This window comes from Neofelis nebulosa, chromosome 3, assembly GCF_028018385.1.
Source record: "Neofelis nebulosa isolate mNeoNeb1 chromosome 3, mNeoNeb1.pri, whole genome shotgun sequence".
Lineage (NCBI taxonomy): Eukaryota > Metazoa > Chordata > Mammalia > Carnivora > Felidae > Neofelis > Neofelis nebulosa.
In genome coordinates this window covers 168505553-168528551 of record NC_080784.1, presented here as the reverse complement: position 1 = coordinate 168528551, position 22999 = coordinate 168505553, and the positions used below count along the sequence as shown (strand labels likewise).

General features: G+C 35.8%; 1 protein-coding gene across 1 annotated transcript in view; it reads right to left on the bottom strand.

The window, feature by feature from the left end:
- GABRG1 (gamma-aminobutyric acid type A receptor subunit gamma1) overlaps positions 1-22999 on the bottom strand; it is a 70198-nt gene that overhangs the window by 31976 nt on the left and 15223 nt on the right. Inside the window, exon 3 of the mRNA XM_058722708.1 lies at positions 13351-13418. Coding sequence (XP_058578691.1) covers positions 13351-13418 — 68 coding nt within the window. The remainder of the gene's footprint in view (positions 1-13350; positions 13419-22999) is intronic.

Below are 22999 nucleotides of genomic sequence, written 5' to 3'. Positions count from 1 at the left end.
GCTTGTTTGTTTGAGAGAGAGGAAGTGTGTGTGTGTGTGTGTGTGTGTGTGTGTGTGTGCGCGCGCACGCGCACGTGTGTGAGCTGGGGCGGGGGGCAGAAGGAGAGAGAGAGAATCTCAATCAACCTCCACACCCAGGGCCCAGCCTAACGCAGGGCTCACTCTCACATTCATGAGATCATGACTCCAGCCAAAATCAGGAGTTAGATGCATTTAATTGACTGAGCTATCCAGGTACTCCAAATTTCTCAGCTCTTTATGGCTCTCTTTCCTCCTCTTGAATCGGGATAATACAGAGTTTAGTACATAAAGTTCTTGCTACTATTTAATGTAAATTACTTAAAACAATGATTTCACACACGGTAAGCATACTATAATATTATGGTCATAATAATAAAGGAAAGACTTCATAGCATTTTTATTTTTTAAAAGTTTATTTATTTATTTATTTTGAGAGAGAAAAAGACAGAGAGAGGGAGAGAGAGAATCCCAAGTAGGCTCCACACCATCAGTGCAGAGCCTGATGCAGGGCTCAAACTCACAGAACTGTGAGCTCATGACCTGAGCGGAAACTGAGATTTGGATGCTTAACCAACTGAGCCACCCAGGCACCCTCTTCTTAGCATTTTTAAAAGGGGGCAACAGGGCTTTTGCAAACATTCCAATTTACAGGGATTATAAGACACAGCCATGCAATGCCTCCTCTGGAAGATGTGAACATTTTATAGACATAGTTTTATTTTTGAAGAAATTTCTTCATGTATAGAGACTGCCCGTTCTAATACCAATATTCCAAGTCGTAAAAAGTCTCTAGCTTCTGGAAAGCTAATTTATTCTAAATATTCATATTATTAGTTCATTTGCAGAATTTGAATCAGTTAATCAGTTTCTGTTTCATGAAGCATCTGGCCCACTCAAAACTTGGGACACCATTTGAGTTGTTTTTTTCCTATTTCAGTAGCCACTCTTTCTCAGTCTCCTTTGCTAGTCCCTCTACATCTTTAATCTGCCTGAGCAATGCCGTGCCCTAGTTTAGCACTCTGTTCCCTTCGCTTTACTCCCAAGGTCTCATCCAATCTCGTGACTATAAGTATCACGTATATCGCCTGAAAATTGCAAAAGCTACATTCCATATACAGCTGCTTCCCCTGACATCCCAACGTGTATGTGTAACTGCCTCCTTAACATTTTCATCTGGATTGGTTAATAGACACCTCATGTTTAAAGTTTCAAAACAGAACTCTTGATCTCCATTATCTTACAAAACAAAACAAAAAATCTTGTATCTTTTCTCCATCTCATCAAGTGACAACTTTATCCTTCTGAGTTAAAGTAAAAAAAATCTTGGAGTTATACTTGACTCCTCTTTTTCTCTAAAACTCCACATCTGGTCTATCAAAATACCCTGGAATCACCATTTTCAAATTACTTCCAGGATCTGGTAACTTCTGATTTGCTTCACCACCAACTTTTTCCTTAATTATTGCAATTACTTGTAACTAATTTCCCTGCTTCCACAACTGTTCTCTTATACTTAGTCCTTCATTCAGAAGGATAGTGGTCTCACTGAAAACATTAAGTCATATCATTATCACTCCTGTGGATCAACACTTTTCTATCACATTCTCACACTCATTCAGACAAAAAAAAATACGCTACAACCTTTAAATGTACTTAGAATTCCAGATGATCTGAACCCTAATTACAACAACTTCTCCTACCTCTTTTAACCTTCTTAATTTTACTACAAACACTACTGTTCTCCTTGGTGTTCCATGCACATCTCAGAGCCTTTACTCCTGCTATTGCCTCTGACAAAGCACTCTCCAGATATCTGCATGACTTTCTCCTTGAACACTGTTGATTTCTATTCAAATGTCACCTAATGAGTGATGTTTCCCTTGTATACTGAGTACACTAAAACCTTCCCACCATCCTGACCCTCTCTACCGAGTGCTTTGCTTCACTTCTCTATATTTTATTAATTATCACTTAATATGTTATATATTTACTTATTTTATAGTGTTGCCCCAACTAGAATGTAAGCTCCATGAGGACAAAGGGTGTTTGATTATCCAATACTATAACCTAAACTCTTGTTTAGCATGCATTCTTCTTTTATTTTTTTTTATTTTTTAATTGAAGTACAGTTGACACACAGTAGTACACTAATTGCAAGCATACCACATAATGATTTAACGCCTGTATATAATTTGCTATGCTCAACACAAGTGTAGATACCTTCTGTCACCATGCAATGCTATTACAATACCATTGACTATATTCCCTATGTAGTACCTTTTATTCCCATGTCATATTCATTCCAAAACTGGAAGACTATATCTCTCACTCCGCTTTACTCATTTTGTCCAACCTCTATATACCTCCCACCCTTGTGCATTGTTGGCAAGAATCTAAATTGGTATAGCCACTGTAGAAATAATATGGAGCTTCTTCAAAAAATTAAAAATAGATATACCATATGATCTCATAATTCCACCCCTAGGTATTTACCCAAAGAAAATGAAAACACTAATTTGAAAAGACATATGCACCTCTATGCTTATTGCAGCATTATTTACAATAGCCAAGATATACAAGCAGCTTGTGTCATTGAATGATGAATGAATAAAGATGTCATATGTATATATATGTATACACACACACACACACACACACACACACACACACACACTATGGAATGCTACCTAGCCATATATAAAGGATGAAATCTTGCTATTTGTGACAATATGGGTGGGACTAAAAGGTATACTAAGTGAAATAAGCCAGACAGAGAAAGACAAGATATCATATGATTTCACTTAGATGTGGACTCTAAAAAACAAAAGAAATGAATAAACAAACAATAAAAAGCAGAATCAGACCTGTAAACTCAAAGCTGAAAAATAGCATCTGGCATATAAAAGACAATAAATAGTTGTTTATGGAATAAATGGAATATATATATATATATATATATATATATATATATATATCCATCCTCCCTGGTGTCTACAATGCATTTGAATTAATCTTCAAGAATTAGGCCAAAATCTCATAAATTCATGGCTAAGTTCATAATTACAGGTCTATGATCTAAAGTCATACAAATATAAGTCAACATGTGAGAGAAGGTTACATTCTAAATGGGAAACCTATAAATACATATCATGACATCTGGAAAGAAATAATCATCATGGGTACTCTTAAAAGCATGGTAGGGGCACCTGGATGGCTCAGTAGGTTAAGTGTCCAGTTTTGGCTAAAGTCATGATCTCACAGCTCATGAGTTTGAGCCCTGCATCAGGCTCTCTGTTCTTTGCTGTCAGTGCTTGACCTGCTTTGAATTCTGTGTCTCACTCTCTCTCTGCCCCTCACCCCCCACACACACACTTTCTCTCTCCCTCTCTCTCTTTCTCTCTCAAAAATAAACATTTAAAAGCATGGTAAGGAATTCCCTGCAACAGAGGATTGGAATTCAAATGAGGGCTCTGCTTCCTAGAGAAGCCCTATCACCAATGAACCATCTGTTTTCCATCTGCATGTGCAAAATGCCATTGATTGGTTCAATGCTAGATGGCTAGATTTTTTGTCTGTGGTCTGAGTGTGACAAGTATTACTGCATCTGTAACTACACTGTATTAAAAATATATTCATTAACAATAGTATACTTGAAATTTGTTAAGAAGATAGGTTTTGTTTTAAGTTTATTCATTTATTTTGAGAGAGTGAGAGAGTGAGCACAAGATGGGAAGGGGCAGAGATAGAAGGGGAGAGAGAATCCCAAGCAGGCTACAGGCGATCAATGCAGAGCCTGACGTGGGGCTCAATCTCAGGAACTCTGAGATCATGACCTAAGCCCAAATCAAGAGATGAACATTTAACTGACTGAGCCACCCAGACAACCCAAGAGGATAGATCTCTCTCTTTTTTTAAGTTTATTTATTTATTTTGAGAGAGACAGAGACAGTGCAAGTGGGGCAGTGGCAGAGAGAGAGGCTGAGGATTGCAAGCAGGCCCTCTGCTGCCAGTGTAGGAGCCCCACATAGGGGTTCAACTCATGAAATTGTGAGATCATGACCTGAGCTGAAACCAAGAATTAGACACTTAATGGACTGAGCCACCCTGGTGCCCCAAAAGGGTAGATCTTAAATGCTCTCAACACGTACACACACACACACACACACACACACACACACACAGAGAGAAAAGGAAAGAGTAAAGGAAAAAGAAAAAGAAGAAAGAGAAGGAGAAGGAGAAGGAAAAGGAAAAGGAAAAGGAAAGGAAAAGGAAAAGGAAAAGGAAAAGAAAAAAAAAAGGAAAAGGAAAAGGAAAAAAAGAAAAAGAAAAAAAGTAACTCTGAGGTGATGGATATGTCAATTAGCTTGATTATGCTGATCACTTCACAAGGTATATATATATATCAAAACACCAAGTGGTGCACCTTAAATATATACATTTTTGTCAATTACACCTCAATAAAGCTGAAAAAAGCATTTCTTGCTGTAAGAATTATTCTTCCTATCTAAGCAAGATGGAATACTGTATTTAGAAAGAATCTACATGTCTCATGTCTTAAATTATTTATATTAATTACCACTTTATAGATTATTTCCATTGTCCATAGTCTTAATGCAGAAAATGAATTTTCTGACACTGTCATATGCTGCTAGAATGGCATTGTATGTACTGTTTTAGAAGCACTGACTTCCAGTGTTTACCTCAATAGTTTGGGTATAATTGTGCATATCACAAAGCTGAGTGTTATTAGAAAATCCAAGGCTTAGCACATAATTTGCAGAATTCCCATTATAGAAATTTGCCATCATTTCCATTTTAGCAAAACATCAAATGTCAAGACATTTATACAAGTTTTTCTCCTTTCACATTTTAATTAAATTGTAGAGCAATTGATGTTAGTTCATATTCACTGCCAATTTAAGACCTAAAGCTTTAGTATTTTATTAAAATCCTTTCCACTAAAAAATGAACAAATAACACATTGAATAAGAGATAAGGCATTTCTTTTAATTATATGCACAATTTTAAATACATGTTAGATAACAGAATGGATACTGATACTGAAAGGGTATATTGCAGTGAGAAGTCGTTGTAAAGAACACTGGCTGGATGGAATCAGGAAATCATACTATAGTCCCAAAGCTGTGACTTTCTAGAATATAATGCTGACCAAGTCACTTATTCTGTCTCACTGGAAAAATGAGGGCACAAGGCAAGATCATTATTATGATCTTTCTGACCTCTAACGTCCAGTGATCATGAGAACATTGTTGATCATGAGAATGTTATAAAATGTTAGAAATTAACTTTAAAATTTTTAAACATAAGCTAAGATAAAGACTGAAATGGACATGTCGTCTTTCAATGACCCTTCCTCCCATAAAAATAGTTCTGTAGGTGTTTTTGTTACTTTCATTTAATCCCATTTAATTTCTGATTGTTGGATATGGCTTCAGGCTGTGGCTGCCAAACCTGGTTGACTAGAAGTCTTTGAAGAACACTTCAAATTTCTGATTCCAGATCCCTGTCATGAATTACTTAACCAAAGTCTCTTGGAACAATGGCTGAGAATTTGGATTTTTCTTTAAAAAATGTATTTATATACAGTTTGGGTAATACAGGGTTGGAAAATATTGACAAGATTCTAGCCCTTCCTCAATGCATTTCTATACTATATTGATTAGGCTTTTGCATAGGGAAGAAAAAAGTAGAAGAAAATAAGAAAATGAAGGAAAGAGAGACACCCTTGCTATACAGAATAATAGATCTTTAATTGCAGAAGCTGAGGACATTTGGACACACTTTGGAGTTGATATCTACAAATGGGAAGATTTGTGTAGTTTTCTCTCAAACTGAACCATGTAGACTGCCATCTTTCTAAATACAAGCTCCCTTTATTAAACAGCATAGCAGAACTTGTGTGTGTGTGTATTTAAGAGAAGTATGGTTTTTAACATTCAACTAAAATATGTACCTCTACACAATTTTAGAAAGTAATCTTCTAAAATGAGGAAATAGTAACCCCTTGAAGTTAACATAGGCCATGCTAAAGTACCACTACATGTACAAAACTGCCTTTTCCTAGATGTTTATTGTTTGGTTATGTTTTTATATTATTAGCAAAGCATTAACACATATCACTGTCCTCCTATAAATACATTTTATATTGAGATACAAAACAATGTTTTTCAAGTGGTTGCCTGTTAACTTTGGGTTCAGTATTGAAAGCCCTTGGTAGGTACCAAATAACCCAAATAATTCAGTTTTAAACAAAGGGGTGAAAAAAGGAGGAATCCAGAGGTATGTTTGAATCTACCATAACAAATGAAAAAGTGCCTTAGAGCAGCTGGGAAGAAGAAAGCAAGGCCAAAACCAGCTTTTAATCACATGTGTGAAAGTCACAAGTTGAAACATACTATCTAGACCCTCCTTCTGCCAGAACTTTCCCTCTTAAAACCTAGCTTGAGGCCAGAACTACCAAGAAGTACAGGCACATTCTACAACATTCTGTATTTACTAATTCATAAAGCACTCAAATTGTAACTAGCCCAGAGTCTCTACCATGAGGCATATCATTAGAAAAGAATTCAAAATATGCACCTCCTTAATCACAATAAAGTGGGAACATTCCAAATGTTAAATAATGGATTATTAATATATTATGGCACAAATACATTCCCAAATATTATGCGACATTTAATGGTATTTAAAAAAATAATTAATGGAATAACAGTCATGATATAATAAATGCAAATATACAAAGTTATAAAACAATATATATAATATTGTAGCATTTGGTAATACTATGTACATAAAGCCCCCTTGCTCTGTGCTCCTCCCCTGCTCTCTCTCTCTTTCTCTCTCTCTCTCAAAAATAAATAAATAACAATAAACAAATACATACACACATACATACATAAATAGTATAAGGTCACCATTTGTAACTTAAATACATATGGGTTCATACATAGCATTCTTTTGGGTACTCCCTCTTCTGTATTGATCTGATTTGCATTTTTTAGCCATCTTCTCCATTAGGATTTATGCTTCTCTGAAGGAAGACAGTCTTATCTTTTATAACTTAGTAGCCAATGCACCAACTGGCATAATACAGGCAGGAAATAAATGCATGATAAACAAAACCACAAAATAAAAATGAAAATGTATTTGTTTACATCAAATAATAATAATATTATTTTAATAACTTTTAGATATTCAGCTATTAATTTAATTTCTTAATCTTAGAGCTTTAACTTCTTACTTATGGGGCAAATGAGCACACTGGATCAAAGAAGCATAAAGATGAGAATAACATTTGTTTGTTTATAATTTTATATTTACTAGTGTTCAATCAAAAAGTTCCTAAATTTTATATTGTTTTTAAGACAAAGCTTATGAAAATAAATAGATTTTAGACTAACAAATGCCAAAAAATTAACATAATATGCAGAAGTTAAAAAATTAAAACCATGGAAACAAGCCTTAAAATATCATACAAACCAAACAAATAAACTTAAAATTGTTAAATATACATATATTTCTTCAAGTACGTTAGTTTGCCATGGCCAAAAAAAGAAAAACCCTTTATCTTCCTCTCCATTAGCATATCCAGGTCAATTATCCAGATACAAATATATGTATATTGTTTCTATGCCTTTGTTGTTTCAGTTTCATAATTCCTCAACTTAATGTACTTGGCAAGGAGTGACTAATTCCTGTTAATATAGCAAAAGGAATAAACAGGGTTTCTTTGATATGTTGAAGCTATGCCTAAAGCATTATCTCCTGGAATCTAGAAGCAACAGGGACAAAAGAGAGGGAATGAGAGAGAGAGAAGGAGGGAAATCAGTTGATTATTAGCACCAATTGCATGAAACATACTAAAGAAATATATTCCTTGCAGTGAAAGAAATTCTTCAAGAAAAAGCTCTATCTGAGCAGCAGCTTTCTCAATATATTTAGAATGTTTAGACACAAGTTATATGCATGGGGAGTTTATTATCAAAAATGAGTCTGATAAGATAAAGTAATGAAAGACTTAAAAGTTAGCTCTCACCATTTTCACATAGATTATTAACTATAATCCCTAACTTCTCAACCCCCCCTCCCCCCTCGATACACACATTTGATACTTGGCTGTTCCACTTAAATGAGTAAAACAAAATTTGATTGCTGGGAAAATCCCTTATTTCTGGTCCATAATGAATCATGTTTATTACTTTTGTGGTTCCACATATACTTTTGTTTAAGAGTATTTTTTTTTCTTTTATGGGGAACATTTGGATTTTCCTTTTCTGGTAAAAGGAGTCTGTAAGGGAGCATTATTTTTAAATATGTCTATACTGATCAGAAAGAAAGCATCCTGATTCTTGCTAAGTTCACTCAACTCTGTTTGTGTCCTGCTCACCCCCTTGTAGTCATCTCCAGCAGGTAGTTATTTTGCAATCCAGTCTGGCTGGCGCTCTAGCTACTTTCTAACTCACACTCCTCAGGATGGGTGCCCTTACTCCTCCGCTCTGTCTCCATTACCAAGACCAATCGCCATTTAATGCAGGAAGAATCTATTCAGCTTCAGCTCTATATCCTAAGACTGTGTGGTGTACTACTCTGGCAATTAGAATGATATAAAGTAATTTTTTCACACATGAACTAGGACCTCATTCTTTACATATATATTTTTTTAAGTTTTTATTTAAATTCGGTTCAGTTTGTTCTCTGTAGTTAAGAGTCTGTTTCTTGCTTTGTCTTCCTCTTCTTTTTTTCCTTTGCTCATTTGTTTTGTTCTCGAATTCCACATGCAAGTGAAATCATGTGATATTTCTCTTTCTCTGACTGACTTATTTTTCTTAGCCTTAAGGCCCTACCCTCTAGGTCCATCCATGTTGAGTCTGTTTCTCTGGCCCAGGGTATCAAAATACTAATCTCGGTTATCTCTTAATATTGAACTATATAAGGATGCACCAGTTTCTATAAGTAAAGTCACATCCAAAGTATACCTGTAATTTTCTTTCCTTTTTTTTTTTTTTTTTTTTTTGCCTCAGAAATATTTGGAAAGTTTTATTTAAATGGTTTGTGTTCCCTTTTAACCAACACCAAAAAGAGAAAATAAGTTACTGCCATTCCAAACACGAGTGTCGCTTCAGAGAGGAGTGGGCATGGATGTTAAGAGCTGGGCAGTGCCTGCTTCTCCAGGCTGCTCTTCCCAGCCGTGCCACTCTGGGGTTGGATGGCCAGTCCCAGGAGTTCACTCATTCCTGGGCCTTGGAAAGTGAGGGAGCAAACTGCCCATCCTGCAGAGAAGGATTTTCTCTCCCCTGCAGGTTGGGACATGAGTATGGTGAGACCTGGTGGTTCTAGAGGTGAGGGGAGTGGAACGGTCAGATCTGAAATGTTCCATGGAATCTCCAGGGCTTCCAGGTCTGGAGAAATATGTTTGCTAGAAAAATAAGATGCTTTGAGAATTTCTGCAGTCTGTATTCTCTGACTACCCAAGAGAAACCTACTCTGTTGGTCAAAGGGGCAGCAGGGAGGGAGGGGAGCAAAGGCTGGAGGCCAGGAACTGGTCTGACCCCAGTGAAAAATTCCAGAGGAGAGTGAGGCAGGCAGCAGTCTTTGGTTTCCTGGGTCCTCTTCCTGGCAGCTGTAGAGGCTGTGAAGCCTCCCGCCTACCTGGTCCTTGAGGTGTGGACTCCCAGGCAGTGGGCAGCATTGAGAGAGGAAGACTGGCCATCTGTCACAGGCTGGTGGGGGCCCAGGCCCTAGGCCCTCAAAATAAAATGCCCAGGGGAGCAGGGCCAGCAGAAGGAGCAGGAGGCTTGGAGAGGATCTGCTTCTCCAGCTGGCCAAAGCACAGTGGTCGTGGTTGTTACCGACACAGGCCACATAAACCATTGTGTGGGGAAAGTAGTTCTGCTTATGATTGCCATGCAGCAGGTGGGGCCCTTGGCGAAGACCGCTACATCTTCCCTGCCATGGGTCTAAGGGCACAGGGGCACGGCAGATTGAGCCTGGTGTTTGTTGTGAGTATAATCCACTATGGAAACATTCTCTTACTCACGCCCTCACCTTGTAGCCAGGCCCATTGCCACACAGGATGGCAGCGGAGGGCTTCTGGTCCGTGTTGCTCGCCATGGGGGCCAGACCAAAGATAGAGTCGCCACAGGGGCTGGAGGTTGTATCTGCCAAAGGTGAAGATGTGGGAGTGGTCCTCGGTGAAAAAAGTGAGCTTGTTTTCCAGGGAGATCATGGTGCCTGCCTGCGCAATTCCCCAGCCCATCTCCACTGCCTGGTGCAGTGCCTGCTTGGTCTTTCCCTCCAAACTATACCTGGAATTTTCACCTATGACTGTTTCTGTACTTACTCCCCTTGTGCTTACCCTCTTGTTAGATACCCATAACGTCATCCTGGATTGCCTAGAACTCTTAGTGATTGCCATTTGAGTCGGAGAATTGCTACACGCATTGAATGCTGTCTTAGCTATCAGAGGGTAAGCTGGTATTGTTACATTATCCTGAGATATTTATTCAGAAGAGTAACAACTCATAATTTTCCCAAAGCCCCCAAAATGAAGAGGTTAAAATACATTTTAATTCCAGGCTAATAACCTCTTTTAACATTATTTTTCCTTTAATTCCAATTGTATGTTTTTGTTCTCTTTCTTTTTAAAGTTGTTTATTATTATTCAGGTTTTTTTTTTAATTTTAACTCCAGTATAGTTAATATATGGTGTTATATTAGTTTCAAGTGTACAATATAGTGATTCAACAATTTTATACACTGTTGTGCTCATAAATTACTCAGAGTTTTAATTAGAGCACAAGTAGTTGAACAGCCTTTATCCAAGTTACTTTATTTTTGTTCAGTCTTCATTAATGCCTCTGTTACTCATTTTGAATTTAAATGTAAACTATAGAAATAATCTATTTATTGACTAATTTCTTCGGTGGTCAATTACTGAATATCCTAAGTTTTGATAGTGAAACCAAAATTGAAACCATTAATCTAACCATGAAAAAAAAAAAAGGAAAAATATATCCTACTGTAGAATAATGTTTTAGGTCTTCTCAGTAATTTACAGAGATACCATTTTATATAGCCAAGCTGAAAAAGAAATAACCATTGTACATGAAACCAAATTTTGGCTAATTAAAACAAATAAAACCATTAAACTATTACATTAATTTTGTTCCTTACCAGTAACTTAAATTTGTGAGTAGTTAACAGGGGGAAAAAAAGAACATCCTCTCCTCCTACTTGCTTAATTACACTCAAGTCTGCTTGCTCAATGACACTCACATTCAAAGCAATTTTGTTCATTTTATGAAAACTGAATTCTAATTTTCCTGCATTGTTTAGTTAAAACAGACTTCCAGGTAAACTGTTTCTTATTAATCCCCGGTATGACAATGTTTCCCTTTTAATAAACATTATCAATTATTCCATGTGTTTTTTTTTCCCTCGTATGTGCTTTTAGTATCATCAGTTTAAATAGCAACTTCATTTAATTAGCTTTTTAAAAAACTATCACTGGCCAGGGTTACAAGTGTGTAGTTTGCCCTACTGGGAAAACTAAATCTTTAATCCTATGAAACTTTTCTACACTAAAACACCATAGAAGCCTCTCAGTAGCCATTCTTGTCAAAACATCTCTGGAATACTAATACAGCCTTAAATCCTATTTCTCTTTATTTTAATGACCACATTTTTTAAATGAATTCAACAAATTGAAAACAAGAGCCCAAGACAAAACACACACAGTTCAGAAAATGTAGTCTTCCATAAACTGCAGTAGGGTTGTTTTCTTTAAGCATTGGTTAATTAGAATTAAACAGTATGTAAGATTCTCCTAAGGAGAAAATGAGCATTTTGGTAATCAAATTTACATAATGTTGATACACACAAGTATATAGAATGCTTCATCTTTACAAAAATCAACTATTTGTTTAGGAATTCGATTTGGGCAGAGCTAATACTCAAAAACTTATTAGAGCTTCCTTTTTCCTTGGTTTCTTTGCCACTGTTTTATCTTCTTTTTGTTGCCAGCCTTGATGTTGCATTTACTACCTCAACTTCATTTTTCAGGTCTTTCAACGTATGTGTTCCTTACGGTCTGATATTTATTCCTTTTTTCCTTCTCTTTAAGATTGTTTTTCCCATCTCTCAGAGGTTTAGCTAATTTCTGACAAATACTTGTTCTAGCTCTTTCTCCTGAGAGTTAGCTCCTCTTTTCAGATTCTCACATTCAACTTCTTTCCACAGCCAATTCATATTCATTTGCACCAAGGAGACAAGGATGTCAGTTATGGTGTGGCCAAAATACTGTCAGTACAGTAGTCAATGCAGGCAGCTGTGAAAGCTAATGACAATTGCGTGAACATCATATTAAGTGAGAGAAAACCTGGGGCTCACAGTAATACTGTAGGAATCAGCAGACACAGGCAATTGTTAGGCATGATGGTTATTCAGATAAAAAAGTGGTTAAGATCTATAATAAAGACATGATTTGACTGTTGTACTAATGGATAAATGAAGTAAGAGAGTAAATCAGCAGTCTTAAGAATTATCTTTAGGTGGTGTTATGGACTGAATTGTGTCACCCTAAAATTTATATGTTAAAGCCCTAAGCCCTACTCCCTCAGAATATGAATTTTAGATTGCCCCAGAATAGAAGATCTGTTGCCCAGACTAAAGCAACCTCTCAAGTGGTCTCTCTAACTCTCTTAACTGGTCTTACCCATCTTCTACACTGTTATAATAGTGATCTATTAAAATATACATCCACCTATGATACCTTCCTGATGAAAAGCTTCCAGTCAATTCTCTGATCCAAGTGGATATAATTCATGCAACACACAGCCTTCTGTTATGGCTTGGAAGATCATCTTTAATAAAGACCTTAAGCATCTTTCAGCCTCACTTCCTCACATATCACCTTATGTTCCAGTGTTATCAAACTGCTGGAAGTTCCCCTGATCTTGTTAGGTTGTTTCATTTCTCCATGACTCTGTGTGTGCTCTCCACTCTGCCAATAAGTCCTTTTCTTCTCTGTTTTCCCTTCAGTCCTTCTGGTTCTCTTTCCAGATTTCTACAGATAATTTTTTATGCCTTGGCATCGCTCCTACCAAACACAGCACTTCGGAATAACAGACTACACAGTCATAGATATGGAATATTCTAGCTCTAGTCCCTAAACATGACACACAGTAATTTCACAAGTTGCCCTGAACTCATTCAGAATTAGCTATCAGAATTAGTCACATAACCATTTTATTGTGAAGGTATATACTCAAGAACTCTATGACAGACAATTATTTAATATTCATTACTCACCATATTTATGGGGTCAACTGGTCCAATGCTGTTTACATAAACATCAGTTTCAATTACTGTGGGCCTCACTGCAAAATACCAACACAAGGAGTGGTCAAAGGTAAGAACAGAAGTTGTGTTAAAGAAATCCTAGCTTTAATAAATCTTCATAAATAATAACATTTACCATTTAAGTAATAAAATATTCCTCATTAGAAAATGAGGAAACATACCCCATTACAAAAACACAAACACCTTTTCAGTTTACTAATCAATTATGTACGTAAATATTAACACTTTTAACTAAAATATTTTAATGTACAACCTAAAAGTGTTATAAATATTTAAATCATTCATTAAAATTAACAAAGTTAATTCAATATAAATTGCTAGATAATTTGCTTTCTGCAATATTATAGGATTTTAGAATTGGAATGGGTATTAGAAGCTAAATATAAAATAATCCCACTTAATGCATATCAATGGTGTGCTGGTAAATGTTTAACAACAGCCTTGCTCCAGTAGTGGATGGGGAGGAAGCCCTGATTTATCGTTCTTACAGATATCCATGGGTGACTATTCCCACAGAGACCCATTTAAGGATACCAATGTGAAGTTGCTGAAAGCAGACTTGGGACAATATCAAGTAGCTATTGTGAGCAAATATAAGCATGTTCTAGCACACAATGGACTTGAAGCATGGTTCTGAGGATTAAAGAGATAATGTCTGTCAAGCATCTACGTTCAGGTCTGATTCTTACGGGGAGCTTCATAAATATTTGCTGTTCCTTCTTTCTCCCGTGTTAACAACATTCCTTTAGGTTGTTTAAATTGGCTCCAGAGTTAGGTGTATTTTTTTTTTTATGTTTTTATTTATTTTTGAGACAGAGAGAGACAGAGCATGAGCAGGGAAGGGACAGAGAGGGAGACACAGAATCAGAAGCAGGCTCCAGGCTCTGAGCCATCAGCACAGAGCCCGATGCGGGGCTCAAACTCACAGACTGTGAGATCATGACCTGAGCCGAAGTCGGACGCTCAACCGACTGAGCCACCCAGGTGCCCGAGTTAAGTGTATTTTTATCTAACTTTCAGAGTATATTGTAGAGATGTCACTATAGAGTTCATCTATTGTGTTTCATACATAACCATTTCTGTCTTTCCAATTGGTCTTAAATGGTATATACTGTATATCATTGTTTTTATATTCTATCAAAATGTAGTGCAGGTCAGCCTTTTAAATGTTGTCAAATGACATGATTAAATAAACACCTGCAATGCCGCCATATTTAATTGTGCTTTTTTGTTTGCCATGAAAAACATTGTCACATAGTTTCTTTTATTCTCCTTATCCTACTAAATAAAAGATAAAGGATTCATTTATTGATTTAGCCAATACTTGTTGAGGAGTGAATGTAAAGGGTTCAAAAAGTAGATAAGAAGAAAACCATTTCAAGAATAAAACCTATTAGATACCTCCCAGAGATTTATAGAGAGATGATGCAAACAAAAGAAAACAGAAAAAAAACACCTTGTAGATTGAAAGTTTCTATACCAAAGTGGCATGTTTAGTAATATTTACTCGGCTCCCCTTGCTAAATTTTATCTGATTTCCCATTTCTGGCCTAATATTTATCATTCTTACAATTCTGACACTATGTCAACCTGTCTGGACACACCTCCACCTCTAACACATAGCTGAGTCCACCTGTCAGAGTCTCTATCCAGCTCCAAGGCCCCTGTATTGGAAACTTCCAAGCTAGAGGGTCTCCCACGCCAGCAAGATTCAATGGAATACTTGAGGCATTTGGCAAAAACAGTGCCTAGAGAATTTTGAAACAATGTTAAATTTTACCAAAACTAAACTACACTTAGAAAAACATAATAACATTTACATAGTTTGTTTTTCCTCAAATAAAGATTTTAGTAGGTGGCATACATATTTCCTTACTAGAAAGATAAATGAGATTTGCTAAAAGTAGATTTAGTATGCAAAACTATAGGTCTGTAGATCTGTCCAATACATGACTGTGTTATTCAATCTGCTAGCCAATAATTATATTTTGTATAAACATAAGGTCACATGATTTATAGAAGGCTTTATAAAGCCTGATGACTTCTGAGATGATTTGCCATTTATTTTTGACTATGAAATGAAGCCAATAAATACCATACAAAATTAAGATAATTTTGGTCAGATTTACAGTAATGGATTTTATGAAACCCAATTAATAAAAAATAGGTTGATTCGTTCCATATGTAAGTATATATATTACCAGTTAAAGCAATTAAGGGCAACGTTCAAACTTATTTAATTAGATTATTTTTCAGCTCATCTGATAAATCAACAAACACTAAACATCTCTTTACTGCATGATAGTAAGGGCTGAACATTGTCTATGCCAAGAAATAAGATTCCTGAAGACATTTCTATATACAGGATGTACTTTTCACATTTACAGTGTAGAACATTTTAGATTTGAGTGATCTATCCTGGTTTCCTGATATCAATATTTCCTTAACCAATTATAAGACAAATATATGTATACCATAAAAGTATTAACTCTTGCATTAGGGCATAGCCACACAGAAATATTTCATGAGCAACATAAAACAAGTCCATCTGGGATGGGATGAATGAAGAATCACACTTAGTGAGTCCCATGTAGAACATTGCTATTGATGAAGATATTCAATAAATAACTTAACAAATATATATTTGCATACCAGGAGTATTTTTAAAGTTATTGTGTCTTCTATTTTATATCTTTGGGCTCTTTGTATTTCATTCGGTTCTTTAAACTTCAGGCCCAAAACATGAGGAAGAATAAGCCTGAAGGTGGACTAAAATATTTCAGATTAATTTTGAAACTACAGCTAGAGATGATATCCTTCAAAATATACAGTAATGAGGAAAACAACAGAAATCTGCATTGTTCCTTAATAGTGACTCATTACCACTTTTATCGCTTCATACTATAAACAATACTTGTGGGTGAAATCACTGAAAATATAGGCTTCTTGGAAGAGTAAATATTTTTTCTTAGCACATGATTTTCTCAGTCCAAAGTTTGTTTAATTGCAGGGGTGGTATTTAAAAAAGAAAACTAAAAGGACATTGTCATTCCAGGCTCATTAAGTGATCGTTAGAAAGTGGCCATAGACTATGTTTAATTCTTCAACACACATGGAAATGAGAGATCTCCTTTTTTGTGACAACATAACAATGCTGAAAAAACATGTACTTCCATAGCAAATTACATTTTTCATAGATGGAAGGCAGGTAGATGACACTGGATTATTTTTGCAAAGCCCCTCTCCACATTGTGATTCTAAGTACTTTGCTTTAAGTATCTCACCAGAATATAAACTCTTCGTGGGAGTGAATATATGGAAAGAATGGACATTTTGGGCACCTTAAAGAAAGTGCAGAGAATAGTATGAAGAAGGAAAAAGAATTAAAAAAAAAAAAAAGGAAGCAGTGAGGTCAATGAAATTTCCATGTTCAGCTTCCAGATAGCTAAAACCAGATACCTATTTTCCAGACATAAAATAAAATGGATTTAAAAAATATTTTCTTCATAATCATTTTTAACCATGCTTTCTTGGATGACATATTCAAACAAAGATATCTTTAGCAGATTATGTAGCTTCTGGGTCACTTTTTTATATTAATTCTGATTAATTAATTAAGGTTAATTAAAAATTAATTCTGGTCAATTAAAAACTCTAATCCTAGAACATAAGTTTAACAGTCTTTTCCATTAAAAAAAGAAAGAAACCCATTGATTCATATGATACCATTATAACATACTGACTCTGAAAGAACCATAATTAATGTTTTTCTTGCCATAGAAAAGACAGCAGGGGTTCTCAACCCAGATACTTTTTTGGGTTTGGGTCCAGATACTTCTTTCCAGGACTTGCTAACAGGGAAATGTCAACTAACACTCACCATTTCCCTCTGCAGGTTACATATGGGCACATAGGTATTTGGCTATGTGTGGATGAAAAGGTACACATGGGTAAATAAGTACTTAAGTGAGCCTAATACTGTAGCCACAATACTAACACAAAAATCCAGAAAAAATACTAACACAAATTTTGGATAGAAAAAAATGCCTACAAAGAGCACTTCAACAGTCAAGTCATTTATTATGGATACAGGTAAAATGCAACTATGCATGGTACATATGCTTACTTAAATAGAAATTAATCAAATTAAAGTAAAACTGTATTCTCTTGGCCAAACAACATTTCAATACTCAATAGCCAAGAACCAATTTAAGTATCCAATGCACATATATGACAATTTTAATATATATTTAATTATCTATTTTAATATAACTTAATTTATGGGGGCACCTATAAATTAAGGTGGCTCAGTTGTTTAAGCATCTGACTTCAGCTCAGGTCATGATCTCACAATTGGCAGGTTCGAGCCCCATACGAGTTCTGTGCTGACAGCTCAGAGCCTGGGCCTGCTTCAGATTCTGTGTCTCTGTCTCTCTCTGCCCTCCCCCCATGCTCTGTCTCTCTCTCAAAAATAAATAAACATTAAATTTTTTAATATAACCTAATTTATATATATTTAAGTAGGCATATTTATTTATTTATTTATTTACTGAAATTGTCTTCTTGGGAAAATATAAGATGGGCCTCTTGTTCTGTAGTTAAACATCTCTGTAGGCAGCAGACTTAGCAACCTGCTCCTGCTCCTACACCTGATCAGGGTAAAAGAAACAGAGGAGCCATGGGTTCTAGAGAGAAAAGCAGTGGAGTATCTTCACACTCACTCTTTTGTGTGTCTAGGATATTTTAATTTCTTGTGGGCATAATTCACATCAAAAGAAGTTGACTGGGCTGGAAGGATCTCACTAGGTCTTTGACCCAAGAAAGTTGTGCACCAGCAGCACACATCTCATATCTACTGATGGAAGGGCTAATGCTGGTGAAAGGTAGAACCATCTAGGTTTCCCAGGTCAAGGAAGTAAACAGTATAAAACGCCTATGAACAAACAACAGAAAACAATCCTACCCTCCTACTCATAAACGATGTTATTTATACAAATGCCTCTCAAAGGATATCAAGGGCTAATTAGGATTTGCCTGAAATGAAGTGGAAACTAACAAGACAAAGGTTTCAACTGCACCCAATGAAATGAACAGGAAGACCATCCCCCTTGGTAGTTCCTGCATGTTCCCATCACTAGAAACCTCAAAGACTTAAGCAGATGGAATAAAAGAGCAGATCACACCTCCTCACCACCTCACCCCACCAAGTTCCTCTCTAGTAGCACTTGCCTACCCCATGACCTAGGAGAGTGATGGCATTGATTCTGTTCAGATATTAATTTTTAGATTAGCTCAAACTATTTGAATCACTAAAACTCCTTGGAAAGCCATAGACTCTACCCTAATAGTTGTTAAGAAATAAAAAAAAAAAAAGAAGATTCAACATAGAGTAGTTGAAAATTCACTAGAATTAGACAACTTTTTAATGTTAATTTGCCATTAAGCTTAGAAGTCCTCAATAAGTTGACTGTATAAATTTTCATAGCATCAATGAAGAGTAAAGATAGCAATGAAACTCTGGACAGAGAGGAATGCCTGCAAAGGTGACCTAAACAAGTCAGCTATTCATTATGTATACTCTGAGGTACACAGATAAAGTGCCACTGTGCATGGTACGATTATCAAGGTTCTTGGGGCATGTTTAATCTACACTACTAAGCAAAGTGATGATGTCACAGATGTACATAGAATTTGAAAGCCCGTATCTTGATCTGAAATAATATACTTAAAATGTAAATTGATGAAATACAGCTATCAAAATACCTACATATGGAATAAAAAAAGACTTTACATACTGGCTTCTATTCAGAAAATATACATTCAGCAAATATTAAGTGAACCTTATGCTTCAGGCATTGCTTTAACAACTAGGGATATGGTGATTTCTACTTTCAGGGAATTTATTTATTGGAAGAAAACAGACAATCAACTAATAATAGTGAAGTATGATAAGTAAAATGGAACTACAGTTTTCTGCTTCTTGTGATAAATATTTGGTATCAAATTAATCTCCCCAATGAACATAACTATAAAATTTATTTAAAAATTTTAAAATTATTGAAAGAATCACACAGCAGCTAACAAAATCAGGATTTGATGCAACAATTTCCTTGAAGGAATGGAAATGCAGTGATGTAAGCTCTACATTATGCTGGCCACTTTTCCCCATTGGTGCATTTGCTGTTTTACTGCACAGAAATGGCTTAGAATTTGCATCTGGCGCATTGGGCTGGAGAAACAAAAATTGAAGTTAATGTCTGTCCAAACAGCTATGACTTCTCTGCCAGTCAGAGTGGCTACAATGAACAAATCAGGAGACTATAGATGCTGGAGAGGATGTGGAGAAATGGGAACACTCTTGCACTGTTGGTGGGAATGCAAACTGGTGCAGCCGCTCTTGGAAAACAGTGTGGAGGTTCCTCAAAAAAATTAAAAATAGATCTACCCTCTGACCCAGCAATAGCACTTCAAAGAATTTACCCAAGGGATACAGGAGTGCTGATGCATAGGGGCACTAGTACCCCAATGTTTATAGCAGCACTTTCAACAATAGCCAAATTATGGAAAGAGCCTAAATGTCCATCAACTGATGAATGGATAAAGAAAATGTGGTTTATATGCACAATGGAATACTACTTGGCAATGAGAAAGAATGACATATGGCCTTTTGTAGCAACATGGATGGAACTGGAGAGTGTTATGCTAAGTGAAATAAGTCATACAGAGAAAGACAGATACCATATGTTTTCACTCTTATGTGGATCCTGAGAAACTTAACAGAAGACCATGGGGGAGGGGAAGGGGAAAAAAAAGTTAGAGAGGGAGGGAGGCAAACCATAAGAGACTCCTAAAAACTGAGAATAAACTGAGGGTTGATGTGGGTGGGAGGGAGGGGAAAGTGGGTGATGGGCATTGAGGATGGCATCTGTTGGGATGAGCACTGGGTATTGTATGAAAACCAATTTGAGAGTAAATTTCATATTAAAAAAAGAAAAAAAGGAACCAACAGAGAAGAATTTAATCAAACATTCTACCTGCAATTTCTCCTCAAGGTATTTACTAACTCCTAAATTGTGCATATGCACAGTGTGATGCTAAGAAACCAAATATAAATCAGAATCTAAAATAATATGTAGAGATTTCAGCTATTTCTGGCATATGTGGGGCCATCAAGGAGAGGGGTTCCTAGTACAAACCCCAGGCTGTCAGTGGAAACACTTCAAATGGTTATGCCCTGAGGAAAAGCAAAGTTTTACAAAAAGAAATACACCAGTTTGGGCCAAATAAAGGCAATTTCCTTAACTTGACTACTAAAACAAAATTAGAATCCTCTCTGGAAGGAAATAACATCATCTAAGTCTCCATTATTTTTAATATACTCTACTGGCATTCAATAAAAAATTAACATACAATTAATGAAACAAGCAAATCAACTTAAACCAAGATATAAAATGAAAAAGAAATTTGTTAAAAAGTTACACAAGTGATCAAGATACTGTGATTATCAAAGACTAAAATAATTACAGCTAATATGTATAAGAAAATAGATAAAAAGATGGCAAATTTGATAAATACTTGAAATACTTTAAAAATCATTTGCAAATACTGCAAGTAAGAATTATTGATCCAGAAAAGAGGCCAATAATAAAAGAGAATGAGGGGCACCTAGGTGGCTCAGTCACTTAAGCCTCTGACTCTTGATTTTTGGTTCAGGTCATGATCTCATGGTTCATGGAGTCGAGCACCACAGTGAGCTCTGCACTGACAGCACAGAGCCTTCTTGGGATTCTCTCTCTCCCTCTCTCTCTGCTCTTCCACCATTCACACTCTCTCCCCCACTCTCTCTCAAAAATAAAATAAACATTAATTTAAAAAAAAAGACTTAGGGAAAACGTCAAACATATGTGCAATGGAGTCACAAAGAAATTGACATAGAAAAAATATTTGAAGAAATATTCACCAAGAATTTTCCAAAAGCAATCAAAGATTCCAACAAATAGATTCAAGAAGCCCTATGAACTCTCCCAAATACCAAAAACAAAACAAAAAGTCTGGGGACCTTACATAAAACTGCAGAAACCCAAAGACAAAAAAAAAAAACCTGCAGAGATAAAAGATAGTTTATTTCTAGAACAGCAACATTGTTGTTGAAAAGTGATTTTCAACAGAAATAATAGAATATAGAATAAAATGGAGTAAGGTTTATAAAATTTGAAAAGGAAACAGCAACTATCCTGGGTTTAAATGTTAACTGAAAATATCATTCAAATGAAGGCAACATGAAAATATTTTTCATGTAAAAACAGAAGTAATTTTTTGCCCTGAAATTTACACCAAAACAAACACTGTAAGGAATATTTTTTCTAAATGGGGACACAGTACTGAAGAAAGTAAAGAATAACAAATGGGATAATTTGATGGTAAAAACTAATTGCTTTTAAACACTTTGATAATAAGAGTGAATTTTGGTATTTCAAAATATAAAATAAAAATACATGGATATTTGGGGCACTTGGGTGACTCAGTCAGTTAAATGTCTGACTCTTTATTTCGGCTCAGGTCATGATCTCGTGGTTCATGAGATACAGTTTTGGTTTTGCACTGACAGCATGGAGCCTGCTTGAGATTCTACCTCTCCCTCTTTCTCTGCCCCTCCCCTGTTCACATACTGGCTCTCACTTGTGCGTTCTCGTTCTCTCTCTCTCTCTCTCTCTCTCTCTCTCTCAAAATAAATAAACACTTTTAAAAGTTTTAAAAAAAGAAATGACAAAAAAGGGAAAAAACCTCAGATCTTAAATACAAAAAATATCGCAAATGTTATTATGAAACAACTTAACACTAGTAAATTTGAAAATTTATATTCCTTAAGAGGTTCAGCCTACTAAACCTGATTATTAAATTCATTGAACCAACCGGCACACCTGGATGGCTCACACTCCGTTGAGCTGGTTTAGCGTCTGACTCTTGATATGGGCTCAGTTCATGATCTGTGGGATCAAGCTCTGAGTTGGGCTATGTGCTGATAGCGTGGAGATTGCTTTGGATTCTCTCTCTCTTTCTCCCTCTCTCTCTCTGCCCCTCCCCCGCTTGTGCTTGCACTCTCTCTCTCTCTCTCTCTCTCTCTCTCAAAATAAAATGATAAATAAACATTAAAAAAATAAAATACAGTAATTGAACTGTTAAAAATTTTTTCCCAAATCAAACTCTAGACCAGCATGACTTCCCCAAATAATTTTCCTGAATATTTAAGGAAATAATATCATCCATTTTAGATAAACTCAGAGATGAAAAGGGAGGTAAACCATAACTCATTTGTAGATGCTATCATGATCTCAGTTCTGCAACTAAAAGAGACATTAAAGAAAGTAAAAATAAATGGCTAATGTCTTTCATGAACAGATACAAAATTCCAACACAAAATAGCATCAAATTGAATCTAGTGATATTTTGTAGTTACCATATCACAACCAACTGGTATTTGTTACAGAACTGCAAAGTTTTAAAAATCAGACAAAGCTACTTATAGAACAAACAATAAGTAGAATAAAGGGCAAAACACAATCAATATGATTGTTTCAGTGGTTGCACAGAAATTATT